Below are 19,680 nucleotides of genomic sequence, written 5' to 3'. Positions count from 1 at the left end.
ACTTTGCGCACATACAGCCAGAGACCAAAGAGGAAGGAAGACAGAAATAGCCACATACAATAATCAAACAATGTACACTTTTTAAGCAGAAATTAAAACAATAAGCTAAAGCACAATGCAGTTATTTCAAGCCAGGAGGCAGGGAGAAATCTGTAGCAGCTAAGAAAAATATTGATACCTACTTCTTATTTCAACTGAAATTACACAAGTACTCTATGCATTATTATAGTTTTTTTAAAAACTCAAAAGCAACCAACCTCTGCATACCACATGGCATTTAGAGAACCCTAGGGGAGGAATACAGAAACATACTTAATGACAGGTTAATGCCAGAATTGAATATTAATGAGAATCATTGAAATAGCTATTATTCTTCCTTCTAAATATATATGCCAAACTTGTCAACCAAATTTTTTTAGTATTTTCGGTAATATTTAATTCAGTAACCAAGATATGTTGATATTACGTCGGAGACCAGTCATATTATTGCATGGCTGTGATGCTGTCCATGGTAGGTAACCTAATTCCTATTCGTATTGATTACTGAAATGCCCCAAACCCCTAGCCCAAGTCTTAATTTCCTAGTTTTTTATACAGTTACTATCAGTATATAAGCCTCTAACGAAAGAGTCCCGAGGCTTCTCCCTCCAAATTTCTTGGAATCAGCAAAGAATTTCCTTGGAACACTTCCTTGGAATCAGCAAAGAATTAACTTTTAAAAAATGTATTAAATATATACTAATTTTTTAATATCACAAAATAGTAATTGCAATATATTCAACAAAGTGACAGAATACAAAAAAAGTTCTGATGAACTATAAAACAATTCGAATTCCCTAATATACAAATAACATATTTGCATATTAGGAACCTTTCATCATCTTTGGAAACCCTATCATTTTCTAGATCATACTGCCACCTGCTGGCTTCCATAAATACAAGTCCACAATGTAAAAAAATCAAATTGCCCCTCAAAATTCTGTTTAAAATAATCTGTTTGTTATAAACCAATGTTACCTCAATAAAAATTAAAACAAGTAAAATAAAATAATCTTTATTCTCAAAAAAACTAATTTTTTTTCTATCATAAAGATAGAATAGCCCAGCTGGTGTGGCTACACTTAAGTGTTGACCCATGAACCAGGTTGATTCCTGGTCAAAGCACATCCCCGGGTTGTGGGCTCAATCCCCAGTGCGGGACGTGCAGAAGGGAGCCAATCAATGTTTCCCTCCTCAATGTTTTTCTCTCTATCCTTCTCCCTTCCTCTCTCTCTCTAAAATCAATAAAAATATATTTAAAATAAAAAAGATCCAAATATGTTATTTGTTTATTAGGGAATTCAAATTGTTTCATAGTTCATCAGAACATTTTTTTGTATTCTATCACTTTGTTAAATATATTGCAATTACTATTTTGTGGTATTAAAAAATTAGTATATATTTAATACATTTTTTTTAAGTTAATTCTTAAAAGGATATCCAGATACTGTCTGATTAAATTGCTTTGCTTTCACTTAAAGGCAAAAAAGTAAATACTAAAACTTAGCATTGCAAAAACACTTGGAGAAACATAGCCTCAGCTCCTTAACAAGGCACTACTGAATGCAAAGAAAATATGTTACATCTCTAGGGAATTAGCCAAAGTCAAAGGACAACATCTGCCATGACATAGGAAATCATATAAATACTCCAATGAACCAAACCTGAGACATTACTAAAGGATAACTCAAAATACTGTTTTCTTTACTGTCAAAAAAATTGAGCCATGTTCATTTATCATATCTGTCAACTCCTATACTTTGAAGAAAATTGAGAGTATAGAAGGTCATCAAATGTCATTTCGTTCGATGTTGTTTCATTATAACATAGATGAGATGCCATAGGAATGTTAATCTTGTTTATATCAAATAGCATATAGTAAAACTGGTTTCATTATACATACTTTTGCTTAAAGTCACAAAACCCATCAACGATGTTAAGTGAGGACTTACTGTAGTGGTTTCTGCATTTAACAGGTAGAACTGAGACACATGCCCTGAGTCTGTTGAATTACTAACCAAGGTATTCTGAATGAACAGGAACCTTGTATAATGTCCCTTGCTATAATCCCGATTTTATTTCTAATACATACCCTATGTGTCAATGTTTCATGGCTACTCCATCCCCTACGTGATAAAACCTGCACGCCTTAGCATTGCTTCCTCCTCTGTGTTCTTAAAGCCCTTCATGCATATCCCCATTAGTACTTATTTTATCCTACTGGAATTAATTGCTTGTGTCATTCTCTCCCATTAACCTATGAACTCACTGAAGTGAGGAAGAATGTAGCATTTAAATATCGTTTCCACAACCTGTCCTGAGTGTGGACTAAGTGCTAGGCCTCAGCTAAAAGGCTGGTAGCCAAAGGTAAACAAGAAAATCCCTGTATTTAATGTTCTCAGTTTGGTAGAAGAGCAGACCTCCTCCTCTATGATAAGTTATCATCATAATTTTGGTACAGTTTATGCCATAATAAACAAATGAGATAAAAGCTGAAGGAGTGGATCAAAAATGGTGCCTATCAGTCCTGTACTGTGTGCAGGGTGGAGTGGGAAGGAGCCGCGAAGAAGGCTGGGTTCTCTCCATGTGGGAGGACCTTACTGTTCGATAAATGAGAGGATGGACCAGTATCCCCTCCACATAGTGATCCAGTTTTATTTTATATCAATTTTTTTTAAAGGTGGGAAAGGAGATACTTACAGAAATACTGTAAAACTTTGGTTTGCTCAGTTCTATGTTACTGACATTCAAAACAATGTTTCAAATTTATTAGCAATTTTTATTAATAATCTTTGTGCTAATATCATGCTTTGCAAATACATCATTTTAAACTTCTATAATCCTAAACTAAGATAAAAAATTAGGAGGTTGATATCACCAAATAAGGTGTTCTACTAGAAAGAGTAAAAATTAAAAAATTTGATGATGTGAACTCAATATTAAGAACAATCCCTATAGCCAAGAACCAGAGGCACTAAAAAAGATATAAATAAACCATTCCAAACTCAATTAAAACAACACATACATTTCTTTCCAGGTAAAGTAATGTCATCAGATTATATGATATAATAACACAATGAGTAGAATGTTTTATTTCTGAATTTCTTTTCCCCAATTAAGAATTTAATTAAATCAGTTAAAATTTATATACAGAAAATTCAAACTTAGAAAACTGAAGGGTGGGAGTGGGGGATATAAAAACTCTTTTTTCTCAAAAATCATCTCCCAAAAGTGAGGAGTCATCCTTATACCTCGTAGTCCTTACAGTGTCTCTCAAATTATAGAATGTGGGACTTTATCTTGAAATAAAGTCCTATCTCTGAAAGTAACATTAGGAAAAAATTACCCAGAGAACAAATTGATGGTTGCAAGATGGGAGGGGGTTGGGGTAATGAGTGAAACAGGTGAAAGGGATTAAGAAATACAAATTCCAGTTATAGAAAATCACAAGGATATAAAGTACAGTACAGGGAATATAGTCAGTAATATTGTAATAACTATGTGTGATCTCTTCATAAGGTATATAAATGTCTCATCACTATGTTGTACGCCTGAAACTGATATAATACTGTATGTAAACTGTAATTATTTAAAATTTTTTAATTACCTCAACTAATGTAATTTGAATTATTAGATTACCTAACAACCAAGGGGAAAGGAAACTTAACACAGATTTAGTAGCTATTCTGAGGATAGGAGCTAACAATTACAATTGCTGGCTATTATTAAAAACAATCCTTTAAGTGAGCATTTTAAAAAGCAATAGTGCCAGTGTTTATATTATAGAGATAGGAAATATAAAACCACTGGACAAATAAAACTAACTACCCTAATGTTATATGACTAGGTACCTGGGACTTAGGATACAATATCTAGTGACTAGACTACAGATTTTTAAAGTAATATCTCAAACAACATAAAAGAAAATGAAGATGATATATGGGCTAGAAACTATAACATGATTAAAAAAATGAGTTAACATTCTAATGATAATAAAGTCATTGATGTCCAAGTGATTGATGAGTGTGAATAATATTCCTTCATGAAATGTTAGGAATGGAAAGATAGGGGAGTGAGTACCTTATGTTTAGATATTTCATAAGCAGCCACATACAGTAAATGTCTTCCAGTAAAAAAAAAAATCTAAGACTTAAATAAAACATAGCCATATTAAATGTCTACTGACCTCTTTATTAAAAAAAATTTTTTTTTAAGAGCAGTTTACTGATCTTTAAAGAGAGAGGAAGGGAGAAGAAAGAAACATCTATGTGAGAGCACGACATCTATCAGCTGCCTCCGGCAGGCCCCCATGGGGCATCAAGTCCACAGTCCAGGCATATGCCCCAACTAGGAATCGAACCAGCAACCCTCCAGTGCACCGAACGCTGCCCAACCAACTGAGTGACATTGGCCAGGGCACTAAAAATTCTTATTGTTTTCTAACTACAATTTACCTTTTGAATTATTTGCCCATAGACATCAAGGCAAAATACACCACTAATTGAAATATTTACAACCACCAATAGCAATTAATAAAACAAACTCCCCCCCCAAAAGTCACATTACAAAAGTATCATAATAGGAAACCTTGAAAAGATAGATTTTAAATTAATAACAACAACAAAAATGTTCTCTTCTATCACAGCAGGATAAGGACTGTCAAGTTATCATGACTTCAGACATAAGGATCCTCTCAGTCCATTAAATGTTTAGATCTGAGGTCTAAATACCAACTCATCTTAGTCTCAGACACTAAGAGATAATTTTTCCAAAACAAGGAGCTTCTCATGAATCAACCTAGTGAAACACCTAAACAGGACAAGCTAGTGGCTGAATGGCTGGCACCACACTAGTCCTCTATGCCACATTCTGTGTCCTGCCTTTGCCCACAGCTTCTCCTCATTCCCCATCAGACTCCTTTGACACAGAGCTCCTCGCCAAGGTCTGGCATGGTCATAAACTGCTCAATGCATATATATTTTTTCAATCCTCACCCAAGGATCTTTTTTCCACTGCTTTTCGGGGGTTGGGGGTAGGGAGGAGACATCGATGTGAGAGAGACACATCGATTGGCTGCCTCCCGCATGCACCCTAACCAGGCCGGGGATCGAGCCTGTAACCAAGATATATGCCCTTGGCCAGAATCGAACCTGGGACCCTTCAGTCCCGGGCTGACGCTCTAACCACTGAGCCAAACCCGCTAGGGCCATATATTTTTTAACTTTATCTCACCAGGGTAAATATATAAATTTTGCCCCCAATAATATCAGGGACAGCTTCAAGCTTTAGTCTTATCCTGCCTGTACTGCCTCTGAGCCATGCTCAAGTAGGGAAACAGAGAGCAGCCATGGTGGACGGAATCAAGTAACCTCCTGAAACAACATTCGGAGCACAGGAGTCACCAGGACATGGGTCTGATAGCTGACAGTCCAAAAAGCCAGCAGTTCAAAGTGCCAATGCCTTTCCCCAGAAACCGATGACATGTAATTGTTAGCAATGGTTTTAGGTATGGAGCTAAATAAAAGATTCACTCCCTATCCAAATTATCCCTCTCTTTACAATGATAGGAGGAGGGAGTATTTACTGATGTCTTATCTAAACTAAAATGTTTTAATTTAGCTAATTCACACAGAAAAGGCAGAAAACCCTCAAGATGTGATTTAAAAGATGCTAATTATACAATAACCAAAAAAGCTCCACTGTTTATCCTTTGACTATAAGAAGTTAGTACTAAACTAGAACTTAACAATTCAAGGATTACTCTTTCCCTCAAACCCTTCTTTAGAATCTTCAGAATTTCTCCCATATATCAGGGTACCCCCACACTGCAATTCAAACCTCTATCAGCATAGGCCACTCTTTCCCTGTACTTACAGACTGTCACAGTATACACTGATAGGGGCTACCCGTCAGACAAACTAATCTAGAAAATTAATCAATCTTCAGCTGCGAAGGTGGAGGTCTGGATGTTATAAAACAATCAAATCTATCATGCTACAATTCTATAAACTGACTTTATTAACACAAATACTGACTGTAAAGAACATTTTTAATTTTAAAGACTTTATAATAATAAATATTAATTTCTAAGGAGTCAGATGGTATTTTTAAAAGTAAACACACTGATAAATTATATCCTAATACATGCAACTTTAATCGCCTGATACTTTCATTGTTATTATTGTGTCATACATATTTAAATTGTCTCTATTACTAAATCTATTACTGATAAAGGCTCAAAGAAAATGTGGGCTTACTGAGCTATGTGCACTCACCTGATTTGGTATATTTTCCTTCACACGTGTCCATGCCCCAGCTTTATATAAATACTGGGCTGGGCTCAGAAATTTTGCTCTATATTCAGAATTCACCTTCCTAACAGAAATGAAATAAGAGTAAATATTTCACCATGTCAATCATCTAAATACTATACTATTTATTTTATAAAATACATACCCAAGCCTTTGATGTCTCCAAGAAGTGCACTTCTTTTTAGGCTGGTTTAAGTCTTTTGATTCCATTTCTGCTTCTAATTTTAAAGAATCGTCTGTTTTATTACACTAAAATGAAAAAATTTAAACTTTTTATGCTGAAAATACTTTATACATTAAGTGAAAGCATAAATGTTATAAAATATACTTGGATACCGCATTACAATTCTGTTTTTAGAAGAAAACTTCAGCTACTAAAGATAACATAGAAATCACAAGAAATCAACAAACAAGTTTTGAAACTAATATATCTGGTTAGTTTGTTGAAGTATAGCTCAAGATACGGTTTCATTTTCTAAGAATTAAAATTTTAGCTCCTTGGCCAGGAAAAAAAATTTTTACTTAAATTAATATCTAAATAAATAAACTTTACATTACTACCTTTTGAGCAGTGATCTTATATTTGCCCTTGATATTCTAAATTTACATTTAATTGTATCACAGTAATTAAATATAGGCCCCAATTAATAAGTTACCACATTGCTTTACTGAATATCTGAATATATATAAATATATATATATATGGTGTCCCAAAAAATATATATATACACATACTTTGAATAATTATAAAGGCATTGTTTATTAAAATACATTTCATTCTCAAAACCGAGCTATCAGCTGTTAAAGTGTGTATACATTTTGGGTGGATATCCAGTATACATATACATTTAAAATTTTACTTTTAGTCATATAATTCCTACTTTCAGAACCCATAAAATATAAGGTATGACATTCCAGATTTAAAAATAGGACTTATATCCCATTTACCTTTAATTTACAATAATTTAACCCAATGCTGCAGCTTAAATAACTATAATTTCACACAGAAGCAGGTGTTTGCATATCCTGAAGTAAATCATGTGAATTACACTGGCTATAATCTGGCATGCTAAAACTCTGGTTTAAAATACATGTGTGTATGTGTGTTTGTGTTTGATTTCTATTATTTAATTTAAAGTATGTGTTTCTGTCACTGCTGTTACCCGTGGAGCCCACATGACTGTGAGGTCAATCATTTGATATTAGACATAGCAGACTTACCTGCTGTATTTGCCAAGCATTCATCACACTGTATTACATGTAACTATTTACATCTCCATCTCCCCAGTAGCCCAAGAGCTGCTTAGAGCTTGGCATGGCTATCTTTGTATTTTCAGTAGTTACCCAGTGCCCAGCTCCTACTAAGTGCTCAATAAACAACTGTCATTTAATGAACAAACAAATGACTTAATGAACTAGCTAAAAACAAAAATTTCAAGTGAGAATTTTATTTTGTTTAAAGAGTTGACAAATACCTTTTCTTCAGGAGATAATGTTTCAAAATGTTCGTTTTCTTTCAAATCATTTCTTAATTTTGGTTCTTTCACTGGAGACAGGCCCTTGAAATTTCTTTTGTATTCACTTTCATGGGTTATTGAGCTACCTCTGAATTGTGGAATAAATTTGCTTTTATTGTGAAAAACCTTAAAACAAAAATTACTTTAGTTTAGTTTTTTGTTGTTTAAATGTACAGAACTCAGTTTTTCAATAGCTTAAAAAATTTCACACATAAAGTTGAATCACAGGATATAAAAAGGCCAAATTATATATAACTAATTTTATTTCACATGTCTAATTAACATCCAAAGGGCAACAAAAACAAAAATAGACAAATGTGATTGCATCTAACTAAAAAGTTTCTTCTACAGCAAAGAAAACAGAGTGAAGAGACAACCTATGGAATAGAATACATACAAACCTTAGATCTCATAAGGGTCCAATATTCAAAACATATTAAGAACTCAACTCATTAGAAATCTAGCAATCCAATTTAAAAATGAGAAAAGAGGCATAAAAATAGACACATAAATCAACGAACAACAAATGCTAGCAAGGATGCAGAGAAAAGGGAACCCTTGTGCATTGTTGGTGGGAATGCAGACTGGTACAGCCACTGTGGAAACCAGTGCGGAGTTTCCTCAAAAAATTTAAAATGGAACTGCCTTTTGACCCAGCGATCACATTTCTGGGAATATATCCTAAGAATCCTGAAACACCAATCAGAAAGAATATATGCACCCCCGATGTTCACAGCAGCATTGTTTACTATAGTCAAGATCTGGAAACAGCCCAAGTGCCTATCTGTAGATGAGTGGATTAAAAAGCTGTGGGACATTTACATAATGGACTACTATGCAGCTGTACAAATGAAGGAACGCTTACCCTTTTCGACAGCAAGGAGGGACCTAGAGGTTATTATGCTAAGTGAAATAAGCCAGTCAGAGAAAGACAAATACCATATGATCTCATTAATATGTGGAATCTAATGAAAAAAATACACTGACAACCAAAACAGAACCAGAAGCATGAATACATGGAACAGACTGCAAATGTCAGAGGGGAAGTGGGTGAAGGAGATTGGATAAAGGAAGGTAAAAGGATTAGCCCATGGACAGAGACAATAGGGTGAGGAGGGGGCTAGGTGGAGGTGGGCAAAGGGGAGGGGGGATGCTAGACATCTGCAAGAGTCAATAATAAAAAATTTAAATTAGAAAAATAGCCACATAGATCAATGGAACAGAATAAGAAGTCCAGATATAAATCCACGCATATATGTCAGTTAATTTATGACAAAGGAGCCAAGAATATACAATGGGGAGAGTACAGTCTCTTCAATAAATGGTATTGGGAAGACTAGAGAGACACATACAAAAGAATGAAACTGAGCCACGGTCTTATTCCACACACAAAAATCAACTCAAAAGGGATTAAAGACTTGAACATAAAACCTAAAACCATAAAACTCCTAGAAGAAAGCATAGGGGGTTAGCACCTTAACATTGGTCTTAGCAATGATTTTTTTGGATTTAACACCAAAAGTAACAGCAACAAAAAGCAAAAATAAACAAGTGGAACTACATCAAACTAAAAAGCTTCTTTAAGACAAAGGAAACTATCAGCAGAAGAACCTATAAAATGAGAGAAAATATTTGCAAATCATATATTTAATAAGGGGTCAATATATAATAATAATAGACATCATACAACTCAGAAAAAAAACAATCCAATTAAAAGTGGGCAGAGGAACTGAATAGACATTTTTTCAAAGACAACATACAAATGGCCAATGAATGTACAAACAGGTGATCAACATCGTTAATCATCAGGGAAATGTAAATCAAACCCACAATGAGACAATCACCTCACATCTATTAGAATGGTTATTATCAAAATACAAAAGATTCCTGTTGGCAAGGATGTGGAGAACTCCTGTACACTGTTGGTGGGAATGTAAATTAGTAGAGTCATTATGGAAAACAGTATGGAGGTTCCTCAAAAAATTAAAAACAGAACTACCATATGATTTAGCAACTCCATTTGTGTGTATATTTCCAAAGGAATTGAAATCAGTATCTCAAAGAGATATCTGCACTCCCTTGTTCATTGCAGCATTATTCACAATAGCCAAGATATAGAATGACCCTAAGTGACTATAGACAGATGAATGAAGAAAATGTGGCATGTATATACAAGGGAATATTATTCAGCCTTAAAAAAGAAGAAAATCCTGTCATTTGCAACATGGATGAACCTGCAGAACATATGCTAAGTGAAAGTGGCTAGGCACAGAAAGACAAATACTGCATGATTGCACTTATATGTGGAATCTATAAAAGTCAAACTCATAGAAGCAGAGAATGGTGGTTGCCAGGGGCTAATGGGTGGGGGAAATGGGGAGATGTTGGTCAAAGGGTCCAAAATTTCAATTATGTAGGACAAATAAGTTCTGCAGATCTCACATACAGCATGGTAACTACAGTTAATAATACTGGATTATATACCTGAAACTTGCTAAGAGGGTAGATCTTAAGTGTTCCCACCACACACAAAAAAAGTAACTATGTGAAGTGAAAGATGTGTTAGTTTGTGGTAATCATTTCACAATGTATACATATATCAAAATATTACATTGTACACATAAATATATCATTTTTGTCAATTATACCTCAATAAAGCCGGAAAAAAATCCAAAGGTCAACTTTCTATAGTCATTACTAGTATGTTCAGAATAATAGCTATTGTAATCAAAATAATGCTTAAGCCAAGAAAAATAATGAACCATATCTTTTCTCCTCAAAGTCTCTCATCAATTTAGTAATGGGATTAGTAGAATAAGCATATTTTAATAATATCAACATAGGCATTAGCTTTTTTTTTTTTTTAAATATATCTTTATTGATTTCAGACAGAGGAAAGGAGAGGGAGAGAGAGATAGAAACATCAATGATGAGAGAGTCATTGATCGAGTCCACAACCGGGGCATGTGCCCTGACCAGGAATCGAACCCTGATCACCTGGATCCTAGGTCGACGCTTAACCACCGAGCCACGCCTGGCCGGGCAACATAGACATTAGCTTTACAAGGCAACCCTGTTGTCGGCTCTTCAGGTATTTTCCCCTCAAAATGAATTTTTTTCTTCTGGCAGTAATAGAAAATGCTTAACATTTTGAACGTCTGGTGTGTTCATTTGTTCAGTTTTTGTTTCTTTGCTTATTTTTATCTTAGAGCAATGAAAAAGTCACGTAATTATTACATTTCTATTTTTAAATGTTTCCTTTTATCCTTAATACTTCATAATAAGGAAAGCAAATGAAAAAGACCAGAGCTCAAATAAAGTATATTATTTCTTTGTAACTCTGAATAGTACATCTTCATACTGGATCAAATCCAAAAAGTGTATCTTTTTAAGATACAGTATAACCTCAAGTCCTTTTCTGCCAAAAATTTCTCTGACTCCTTTACATGTTAATATAAGACATCCTTTCAGAAAACAGGTGTCTGATAAAACAGAACTAAACAGCTCCTATAGAGGTTCCCCATCAACAAGCATTCCTTTTCTTCACAAAGCTCTTCAATCCACAGACTCTGAAACTGATATGCTTTAAAATAACAAAGAGTATTTGCTTTCCCCCAAAATTCTTTGAAACCCTCATATTGAAAGCAATAAAACTACTAAAGTATTGCTAGTGACTTATACTATACTTCTAATTCTATAAAAAAGAACATTTCTATACAATACCTTCACAGAAATATGTAAAAGTTGTTAATGGGGCTTTAATTTGAATCATCTGTATGTTAAAGGTGAAATACTCTACGAAAACAAAAGAATTCACAATTTTCAGATATTAGTAATTTTTTTAGGTACACTTGCTATCCAAGAATACTTGTAAGCCAGCAAAAGTAGTACTGATCCTATTTACTAGGTTCATAAAGGGTAAATATCACTTTATATTATTTTATATGTTCCTAACATGTTATACAAACTTCAGGTTTTTTAAAACCTGAATAACAAGTAAAGCTTCCACAATGTATAGGGTCACTGGTACCATTATCTTAGTGTAAGATGACTGATATTCTTGCCTTGCTCAATCTATTATCCTCTCAGCACTTAGGAGTTTATAGTAAATGTTGAGATACAGGGGAAAATGGGCGTGAGGATGTATGACGGCGTGTGTATACATGTGCATGTGTGCTTATAAAGAAAAACACAAAGATTAGGAGAAACACAATTCCGAGCTGTCATGAGCCTCTGGGGATATTCTAAATGGAAGTATTTCCTACCTAGGCCTAGGAGTACGTTTAAGAACATAAATGAGAGTTAACAGCCTAAGAACTGTCTAGAGAATGAAGTAGTAAAACAAGAGTATTTATTAGTAATGTTAATCCAATACCAAAATTGTGCAAGGGTACAATGAATCTAATATCACATTTAGTTATCATTATGGCTTTTGAATTTTATATAATTAAACTGTGAATTCCTATTACTGTTCATTTAATAAAAGGATAAAATTATATATCTTCTGTTACTATCAATATGTTTTGTATTTATTAAAATAAATATCCAAGGCAGTTATGCCTTTCTTAGAGGACAGAAAACATGTAATATTGAAGTTAACTAGACACATTTTAGAATAAAAACAATTTAATGTTTTTTTTAGTAGATAAAAGAACTCACAGCATGCAAAAACTTCCCAGTCCCCAAGTTTTCATTACCCTGTCTCATATTTAGTATATATAATGGATCTGGCAACAATAATCATCAGTAGCTTAGGACAGTAGTATTACTACTATAAATCACAAGTAATTGAATGATTTTAGCAAGGCTCTTATTTTCACTTCTCTAGAACCTACTTCCTGGTCTACTTAAGTATGTATCTAATTTCTTTCAGCAATTAGTTCTATGTAAATCTGAATAACTAGACTAAATGATGATATTAAAAAATATATTACATTCATTAAACTACCTGATTGGCTGCAAAAACTGGAGCAGTTTCTTTAGGGGTCTTCCAAACAAACTGCCTTTGATATTCAGAATTTCTCAAGACACTTTGTGAAGGAACAACAGTCAATCCAGCTTTCTTCTGCAGAAATCTATCCAACTGTTAGGGAAAAAAATCCCACTCAAAGTCATTAAAAATTTCCATTCAAACTTTTTTTTTTTTTACTGTGGTAACAAACATAACATGAAATTCACCCTTAACAAGTTTTTAAGTGTACAGTAGAGCATTATTAATTATATCCACATTGTTGTACAATTAATTTTTCTCAATTGATAAACAATCTCCCTTTTAAATTGTCAAACTATTTAAAATTCTTAATACTGTCAAGAAATTATTATGCATCCCAGAAAAAGATTAATATCTCTCAGTTCCTTCCTACCAATTATTTATAATTAAATCTATTACTAAGAAACAACAGTCCCCTGCTTTATCCACACATAGCTTCTGGGATACCCCTTCCCCTGCTAAACCAGACTTACACATCACCTTCTTTGATTCCCCTCTGTCCCCTGGTTTTCACAAGCCATGGGTTCTGCTCCGACACTTCTAAATGCCTCTCCGTGGTTCCAGTCAGAGGTGGACATGAAATGGGGAAGCAGCACAGTGGAATGGAGAAAAATGTGGGAGGCAGTGAGATGTCTGCCCGGGTCCCGGCAGCCTCTGCTTATGTGCTCGCAGGGACCTTCTGTAGGCCAGCTATGACATAAGAGAGAACTGCAAGACCTTTGAGATCCAGCCAAAACTCTCCTTTCTTTTGCATTTCATCAACTGAGATTCTGTTTGTTTTTTTCTTGCTGGTATACAATAATAAATTGAAAAGAACCTAGGTAGAAGTCAGCTCACCATCCCTGCCAGAGGTAATGACCTACTCCCCTTCTCTGTCTCAACCTGATCTCTCCCTTAGGATTCAGGTGCTGATATATGATGAACAAAATCCAGAAGCAAGCTGTCCACCCAATGAAGAAACACCTTAGTATAACCAGTACAAAGTGACTGACTATTAAGAATAGAACTAATTCACAAAGTCAATAGTCTCTCGCTAACCATTCTATAGACAAGAAAATAGAAAAAATTTAAGCATAAAATGTAATATTACTGAAATGATGATAAAATCTACAAAGAATTCTATGCTTTTGTAAAGAAATACGGTGAATATACTTACCCTATTATCAATATTTTCTGAGAGAAGCTTGGTACTACGTTCCAGTTCCACATTTTCATTAACTGGTATATGATCTGTTACTACATCCTTATTATTTTGCACAATATCTGAAGGCCCTTCAGATCTAGAGTCTGCAGAGTGACATCTGGAACTCTTGGGAACCTTGGAGGCTTCTAGTGCAAGAACTCTTTCTTGGTTAACATCTTTTTGTTCTGCCTCTTGTGATTCTGGTATGTCTGGGGCTTCGGGTTCTGGTGATACAACCACATTGTTCTCTGAGATAGCTCCATTCCACTCAAGAGATTTTGAAATCTGTGGGTCATGGTAAGGGACTCTTCTTTTTGAAATAAAACTTGGCTCTTTTGTGATTCCTACAAAATATAGTATACAAAAGTAGCAGCTACCAAGGCATAAAGTTACAGAGACAACTTTTAATAACATCTATAAGAGGAAAAATGAAATTTAAAATTCAGTTAAGAATATAAGCATAGCTTTTCAACATAAAATCTTTCATTTTGCTCTAAAGAAATATTAAAAGTTTGACCATAAAAGGAATTTTAAATTGGGGTCACAGTGTTCAAGTTATCCTCACACAAGTCACTAGAACCACAACGTGATGGGCCTGGCGAGTTAGGAAGCACATGCTGCTCCGTTTCTAATTACTTTCCTGTGCTACTTAACAACAATGGGCCCTGGTACTGTCAAAATTTGGAACTTTTCACAAAGCTTCTCTTATGCAGAGCAGACCAAGATGAGAAGGGATGAGATGTCACTATGCTGGATCTTGGTTCTACATTTGCCTTGATTTCCTGAGAATTAAAGAGAATGAACCCTTTTAACAAGAGCTAAGATACTGTTTCTCTATATTTCTGTCTCGCAAGCAAATGTCCAAAAAACTTAACCTTCTGCCCAGGTAAGAGGAGCTCAGTGGAATGACAGCCACTAAGATACTGCCCCAGTTTGGGGCCATTCTTTAAATAGAAAGAAGATTGTGCAGAGTGGGGAGGAAAGATAAGACCAGAAGGGAAGGGAACGAGAAGGAGGTGGACAGAAAATCCGGCACGAGGTAAATAAACCCCATAGTTCTTTAGCTTCTATCATGGATGTTTTGACCATTGAACACAGACAGAGTTCCCACCCTTACAAGGCTTCCCTAGACCAGCAGTCTTCAAACTGGGTGCACATATGTCTGGAGGCGCATATAGACATTCGGGGGGGCGGGAGGTAAAACAGAAATGGGCAGCTTAAGGGAATCATTTTCCAGATCCTAACTTCCATATGTTACTTCCTGACACTGATCTGCCTAAGAGATGCATCTGCCATCTGTAATTTTATTTCCCACCACCCCTTTCATAATCACACCTTTCCCACTTCACAAAAGAAAGGCACACCTCTCAACTAGTCCCAGGGAATTAAAAATATCTCACAGGTGGGGAAGAAAAACAAAGGGACAATTCAAGAAAGCATAACTCTTGGCAGCAAAGCAAAGAAGGCAGAGATTAGAAATAACAAAGAAAAACCGCCTTATTTTATCTAGCTCCACACCTTTTCCATCTACCTTAGATTTACAATTCAGGTGTAAGAGTGCCATCATATAATATGCATTTATGCATATTAACACATTTATTTGGACTGAAAAAGTTAGACCTTTTTTTCTCACAGAAAATAATTTTAATTAGTTTTGCAAGGACTAACTTTACCAATTGTATCTAGGAACATTTACCATAAACGGAATGAGCTAAATTGGCAGCTCCAGTTTTAACAAAATATAGTAAAACACAGGTACAATATTTAACATACCAGAAATCATATTCTTTGAAACTATTTGTTACAGTTATGATAAAATAAATTAAATATTAACTTAAAAATGTGAAGGAATACAAAGAGCTTCTAAGTTCTTTTAGGTATGAAATCCTGAAGTTTGAAGACCACTGCCCCAGATTTCTCTGAGCTTTGACACAGAGAAGCACTTACAGTAGAAGAGCAAAATAAAAGGGGGAGATTGTCAAGTGGCCTGCCTTTGCAAAAATACACTATAGGGGGAAAGTACACTTGTTAACAGAACATCCAGCCAGTCCTAGGGAACACTGCTGTTGTTCCTGGCTAGCCTCCCACTTCCTTTTATGAACATCCTGTAGTTCTCCCTCTGACCTTCCCCCTTACCTAATATTCTCCATTAACATGCCTCCCAAACCATTCCTCCTTTTGTAATGTATCATTCTTCAAAGTGGTTTTGCTCCCACAGTCTCACTTCATCACCTCTCAACCTTTAAATAGATCTCATCTAAGCTAAAATGTCGCAAAGGCAACTATTTGGTTACCCAATTTCCCTCTAGGCCCTCAGTGGAGCAAAGGATTCTGAATCTAATGGAGCCTCAAGTTTGTGGAATGTCCAGTCACTGGAGAGGATTATGAGCATCACCCTGCCCAAGAAGCAGAGACATCCAGCCTTTGAAGTAAGGCTCTAGGCAAAGGATTCCGACACTTCAAAGGATCCCTAAAAAAGCCAACTCTACCCTTTATTCTCCAAACCTAATCCTGGAAACACTCTCATTTTACTAATTTCCCAAGGTTGGCATCCCACTCACAAACCTTTCCTTTTCCTGCCTTAAAACATTTGAGGAACTTATATACCACACATCAGGCACTCTCACACGTCACATGAGGCACCCAGCATTCATCTGTATACATGTGCAATGTGCTTCCTAAGTCCCACTTGGTCAAACAGGTCAAATTTGCCCAAGGTCACAGAGCTAATGTGGATTCAAACTCAGGTTTAGTCATTCATTCATAAATTAGTTTTAATAAGCACTAGAATGTGTCAGGCACTACTATGTGGTAACAAGGTGGTGAAGACAGACAGAGTCCTGCTCTCAGAGATCTTATACTCTAGTGAGGGAGAATTAAGCAAGTAGGTAGAATAAAGTCAGTCTGTCTCTTTTCCCCTCTACCATGTTCTGGGAAACCTTGGCCCAGGGCTCTGACTTCCCTGTTATACAGGGAGGAAGCATGTATGATGACAAGAATGTGGCCTTTGAACTCACAGGTTTTGAACAGTACAGATTTGATTTCAAATGATGGTTCTATCATTGACTAGCTGTGACCCTACGGCAACCTACTTTATCTAAGCTTCAATTCCTCAGCACCTTGGGAGGACTCCTCCCCAGGCTTGTCTACTCTCAGCTTTTGATGTGTCAGCTCAAATATCGAATCTAAAGAATATTTCCTCCAATCCATCTCTCCCCAAAGTTATCTACCATGCTCACATACAATTTCAAAAAAACAACCTGGAATCCCCTAGTTTACTTTGAGTTACTTGTTCACTGCTCTTCCCTACAGTTAAAGAGTCTTTGTCTAGTTCGAGGCTATCTCCCTGGAAGCTAGTCCTGGCCTACAGTAAATCCTCAATAAATATTTGTTAAATAAACTAATGCATAAATCAACCAGGCCAACTGATCAAGGCTTCACAATTTTTTAATCATTTTGCAAACTTACCCCAAGGCTTATTCAAGTTATAACGACCATTAGTTTCCCCCAACTTACCTAACTGATCTGATCTAAGCCCAGCCCATGGGTACCTTCGACCCACTGAGGAATTACAGGACTCTGACAAGTATGAATTTTTCCACAGAAAGTTCCTCTGGTATTCACTCAGCCCCTGTAATGCAAAGCACAATTTGAGTACAGTGCAGTTAATGAACGTTGTTTTAAAGCAGGCATCGGTAAAAATCATTTCTGAACTTCTAAAAGGGGGTTGTTGCAAGACTTAAGATAGATAATTAAACAAAGAAGAGCTCCTTAATAATAGCTAATATTTACCCAGCCCTGTGGTAAGCAGTTCACACGTGTTATATCCTTTAATCCTCACAACCACTTGAGGCAGCTGCTTGCAGGAATCTGAGGCTCAGAGCCTCTACCTTTTCCTGATTCCAAAGCCTGAGCTCTTCTCTAATAACAGTGACAATCTAAAGCCTCATCACTAGAATCATCCTAATTAAGGTCTCGGCAAGTACTCAATGTGATGTATTATGCCTAGAACCTTTGGAAATTTTGTAAAGTCAGCCGAAGAATGACAAATTCCCCTCCCAATCTGGACACAAAGCCTTAAGGTAAAAAGCTTGAGACAGTCAGGGTTTGTGGAAAGCTGCGGTCAACGGTTATATTGAAAGGTGCTTGGCCCTGTCAGCTGCCTGGAAATGCTAAGGAACCAACTATGAATAACGTGTATTTCTGATACCGTCTCTATCCTGTCAAGGTCCCATTCCTCAAGCCTTTAAAAGACACACGCCAGATGGACCTGGAGAATATTATGCTAAGTGAAATAAGCCAGGCAGCGAAAGGCAAATATCACATGATCTCGCTTATGCGTGGAATCTAAAGAACTTAATAAACTGATGAGCAGAATAGATTCAATGACATGGAAGCATAGATGAGACTGATGAATGTCAGAGGGATGGAGAAGGGCGGGCGGGTGGAGGGGGGGAGAGTAACCAAAGAATTTATATGCATATATGCACGACCCAAGGACATGGACAATGGTGGGGAGAGGGACTGGGGAGGGGGAAGGAACGGAGTGGAACGGGTCACTGGGGAGAAAAAGGGACATCTGTAATATTTTAAACAAAAATAAAATTAAAAAAAGAAAAAAGAGACACGCACTTTAAAGTTTTAAAGGGAAGAGGCGTTGAACGCTAAGCTGAGATGGACCACAGCTGTCCCAATCTGAAGCCCGTGACAAAGTCTCCCCCTCCATCTCCGCTGAGCCTCCCAAACCTATCTCAGCACCATCTCCCTCTGCCACTCGGTAACTCGGAAGTGAGTGTGAGCCGAGTGAGCGCTAGGTCAGAGGAGACGAGCCTCCTCCCGCACGGTGGCGGGAGGCTCCGGGCTGACGGGCTCCGCCGGGCCGAGGGGCGCGGCGCAGAAGCCAGCGAGGCCCCCAAGCCTCGCACCCGCCCGCCACGGCTCCCCCCAGCAGCCTTCGGGCCCGGGGACCCCGGCCTCACCTTGAATCGCACCGGCATGTCGCCCGGCGCTGGAGCCCCCTGCACTCCGACAGTTAACGGGACAAAAAGCCCCGAGGGGGCGGGGCAAACATTCGGTTTCCTAGCAAAACCCTCTGCCAGGCGTCCCCGACTACGCGCCGGCGCAATCCGCGCTTCCCTCCTTGAGCCCCGTCGCTCCGCCTTTCCCCGCCCATGTTGTGGCCTAAACACCAATAGAAATTTGGAGAACCGCTTGCCGTCATTAAGATTCTACCAATCGGTGCCCGAAAGGGGGACGCCCGCCTCCCGCGCGAAATCCCGAGAGCTACTAGAGATGGCGGGCGGAAGGCCGGCCAATGAGGCTGCAGCAACCGCGGTGGGCGGGGCGCCGCGGGAGCTTTGTCTTAAGAAGAGCTCGCCGGCTGCTGGTGTCGTGAGGTGCCCGCGCCACAGTGGGTGTTGGTGACGACGGAGTTCCCGTGTCGCCGGCCTCGCTGGGCCAGGGTTCCTGACGTAATAAGGCATGAGTGTGTGTTCTGGATTCCAAAAAATAGGACGGAACCGAATGTTTGTTTTTCGGAAGTGAAAATGTCCGGGTGTGAGTATCGGTTCCTACAACCGAAAGCCTTGTTAGACGACTTCCTGCCGTGTCGAAAGGGATAGGCCAAAATTTATTTTTACA

The 19,680-nt window shown here is 37.1% G+C and overlaps 1 protein-coding gene across 3 annotated transcripts in view; it reads right to left on the bottom strand.

Moving 5' to 3' along the window:
* The window catches only part of SAXO6 (stabilizer of axonemal microtubules 6), a 33,769-nt gene extending 14,630 nt beyond the window's left edge, over positions 1 to 19,139 (bottom strand). Inside the window, exons 1-8 of one of the 3 annotated variants that reach the window (XM_016199533.2) lie at positions 19,020 to 19,139; positions 17,557 to 17,671; positions 14,014 to 14,384; positions 12,816 to 12,950; positions 7,826 to 7,993; positions 6,496 to 6,599; positions 6,315 to 6,414; positions 258 to 287 (exon numbers count right to left, since the gene is read on the bottom strand). In XM_016199533.2, the coding sequence (XP_016055019.2) occupies positions 258 to 287; positions 6,315 to 6,414; positions 6,496 to 6,599; positions 7,826 to 7,993; positions 12,816 to 12,950; positions 14,014 to 14,384; positions 17,557 to 17,671; positions 19,020 to 19,037 (1,041 nt within the window). In that variant the 5' untranslated portion in view covers positions 19,038 to 19,139. The remainder of the gene's footprint in view (positions 1 to 257; positions 288 to 6,314; positions 6,415 to 6,495; positions 6,600 to 7,825; positions 7,994 to 12,815; positions 12,951 to 14,013; positions 14,385 to 17,556; positions 17,672 to 19,019) is intronic. The other 2 variants (XM_016199567.2, XM_016199541.2) reach the window with 2 other exon arrangements.
* Positions 19,140 to 19,680: the final 541 nt, after the last annotated feature.

This window comes from Miniopterus natalensis, chromosome 2 (assembly GCF_054644295.1).
Source record: "Miniopterus natalensis isolate mMinNat1 chromosome 2, mMinNat1.hap1, whole genome shotgun sequence".
NCBI classification, from domain to species: domain Eukaryota; kingdom Metazoa; phylum Chordata; class Mammalia; order Chiroptera; family Miniopteridae; genus Miniopterus; species Miniopterus natalensis.
Note: the sequence above shows the minus strand (reverse complement) of the source record. Positions and strands in the feature narration are given on the sequence as shown.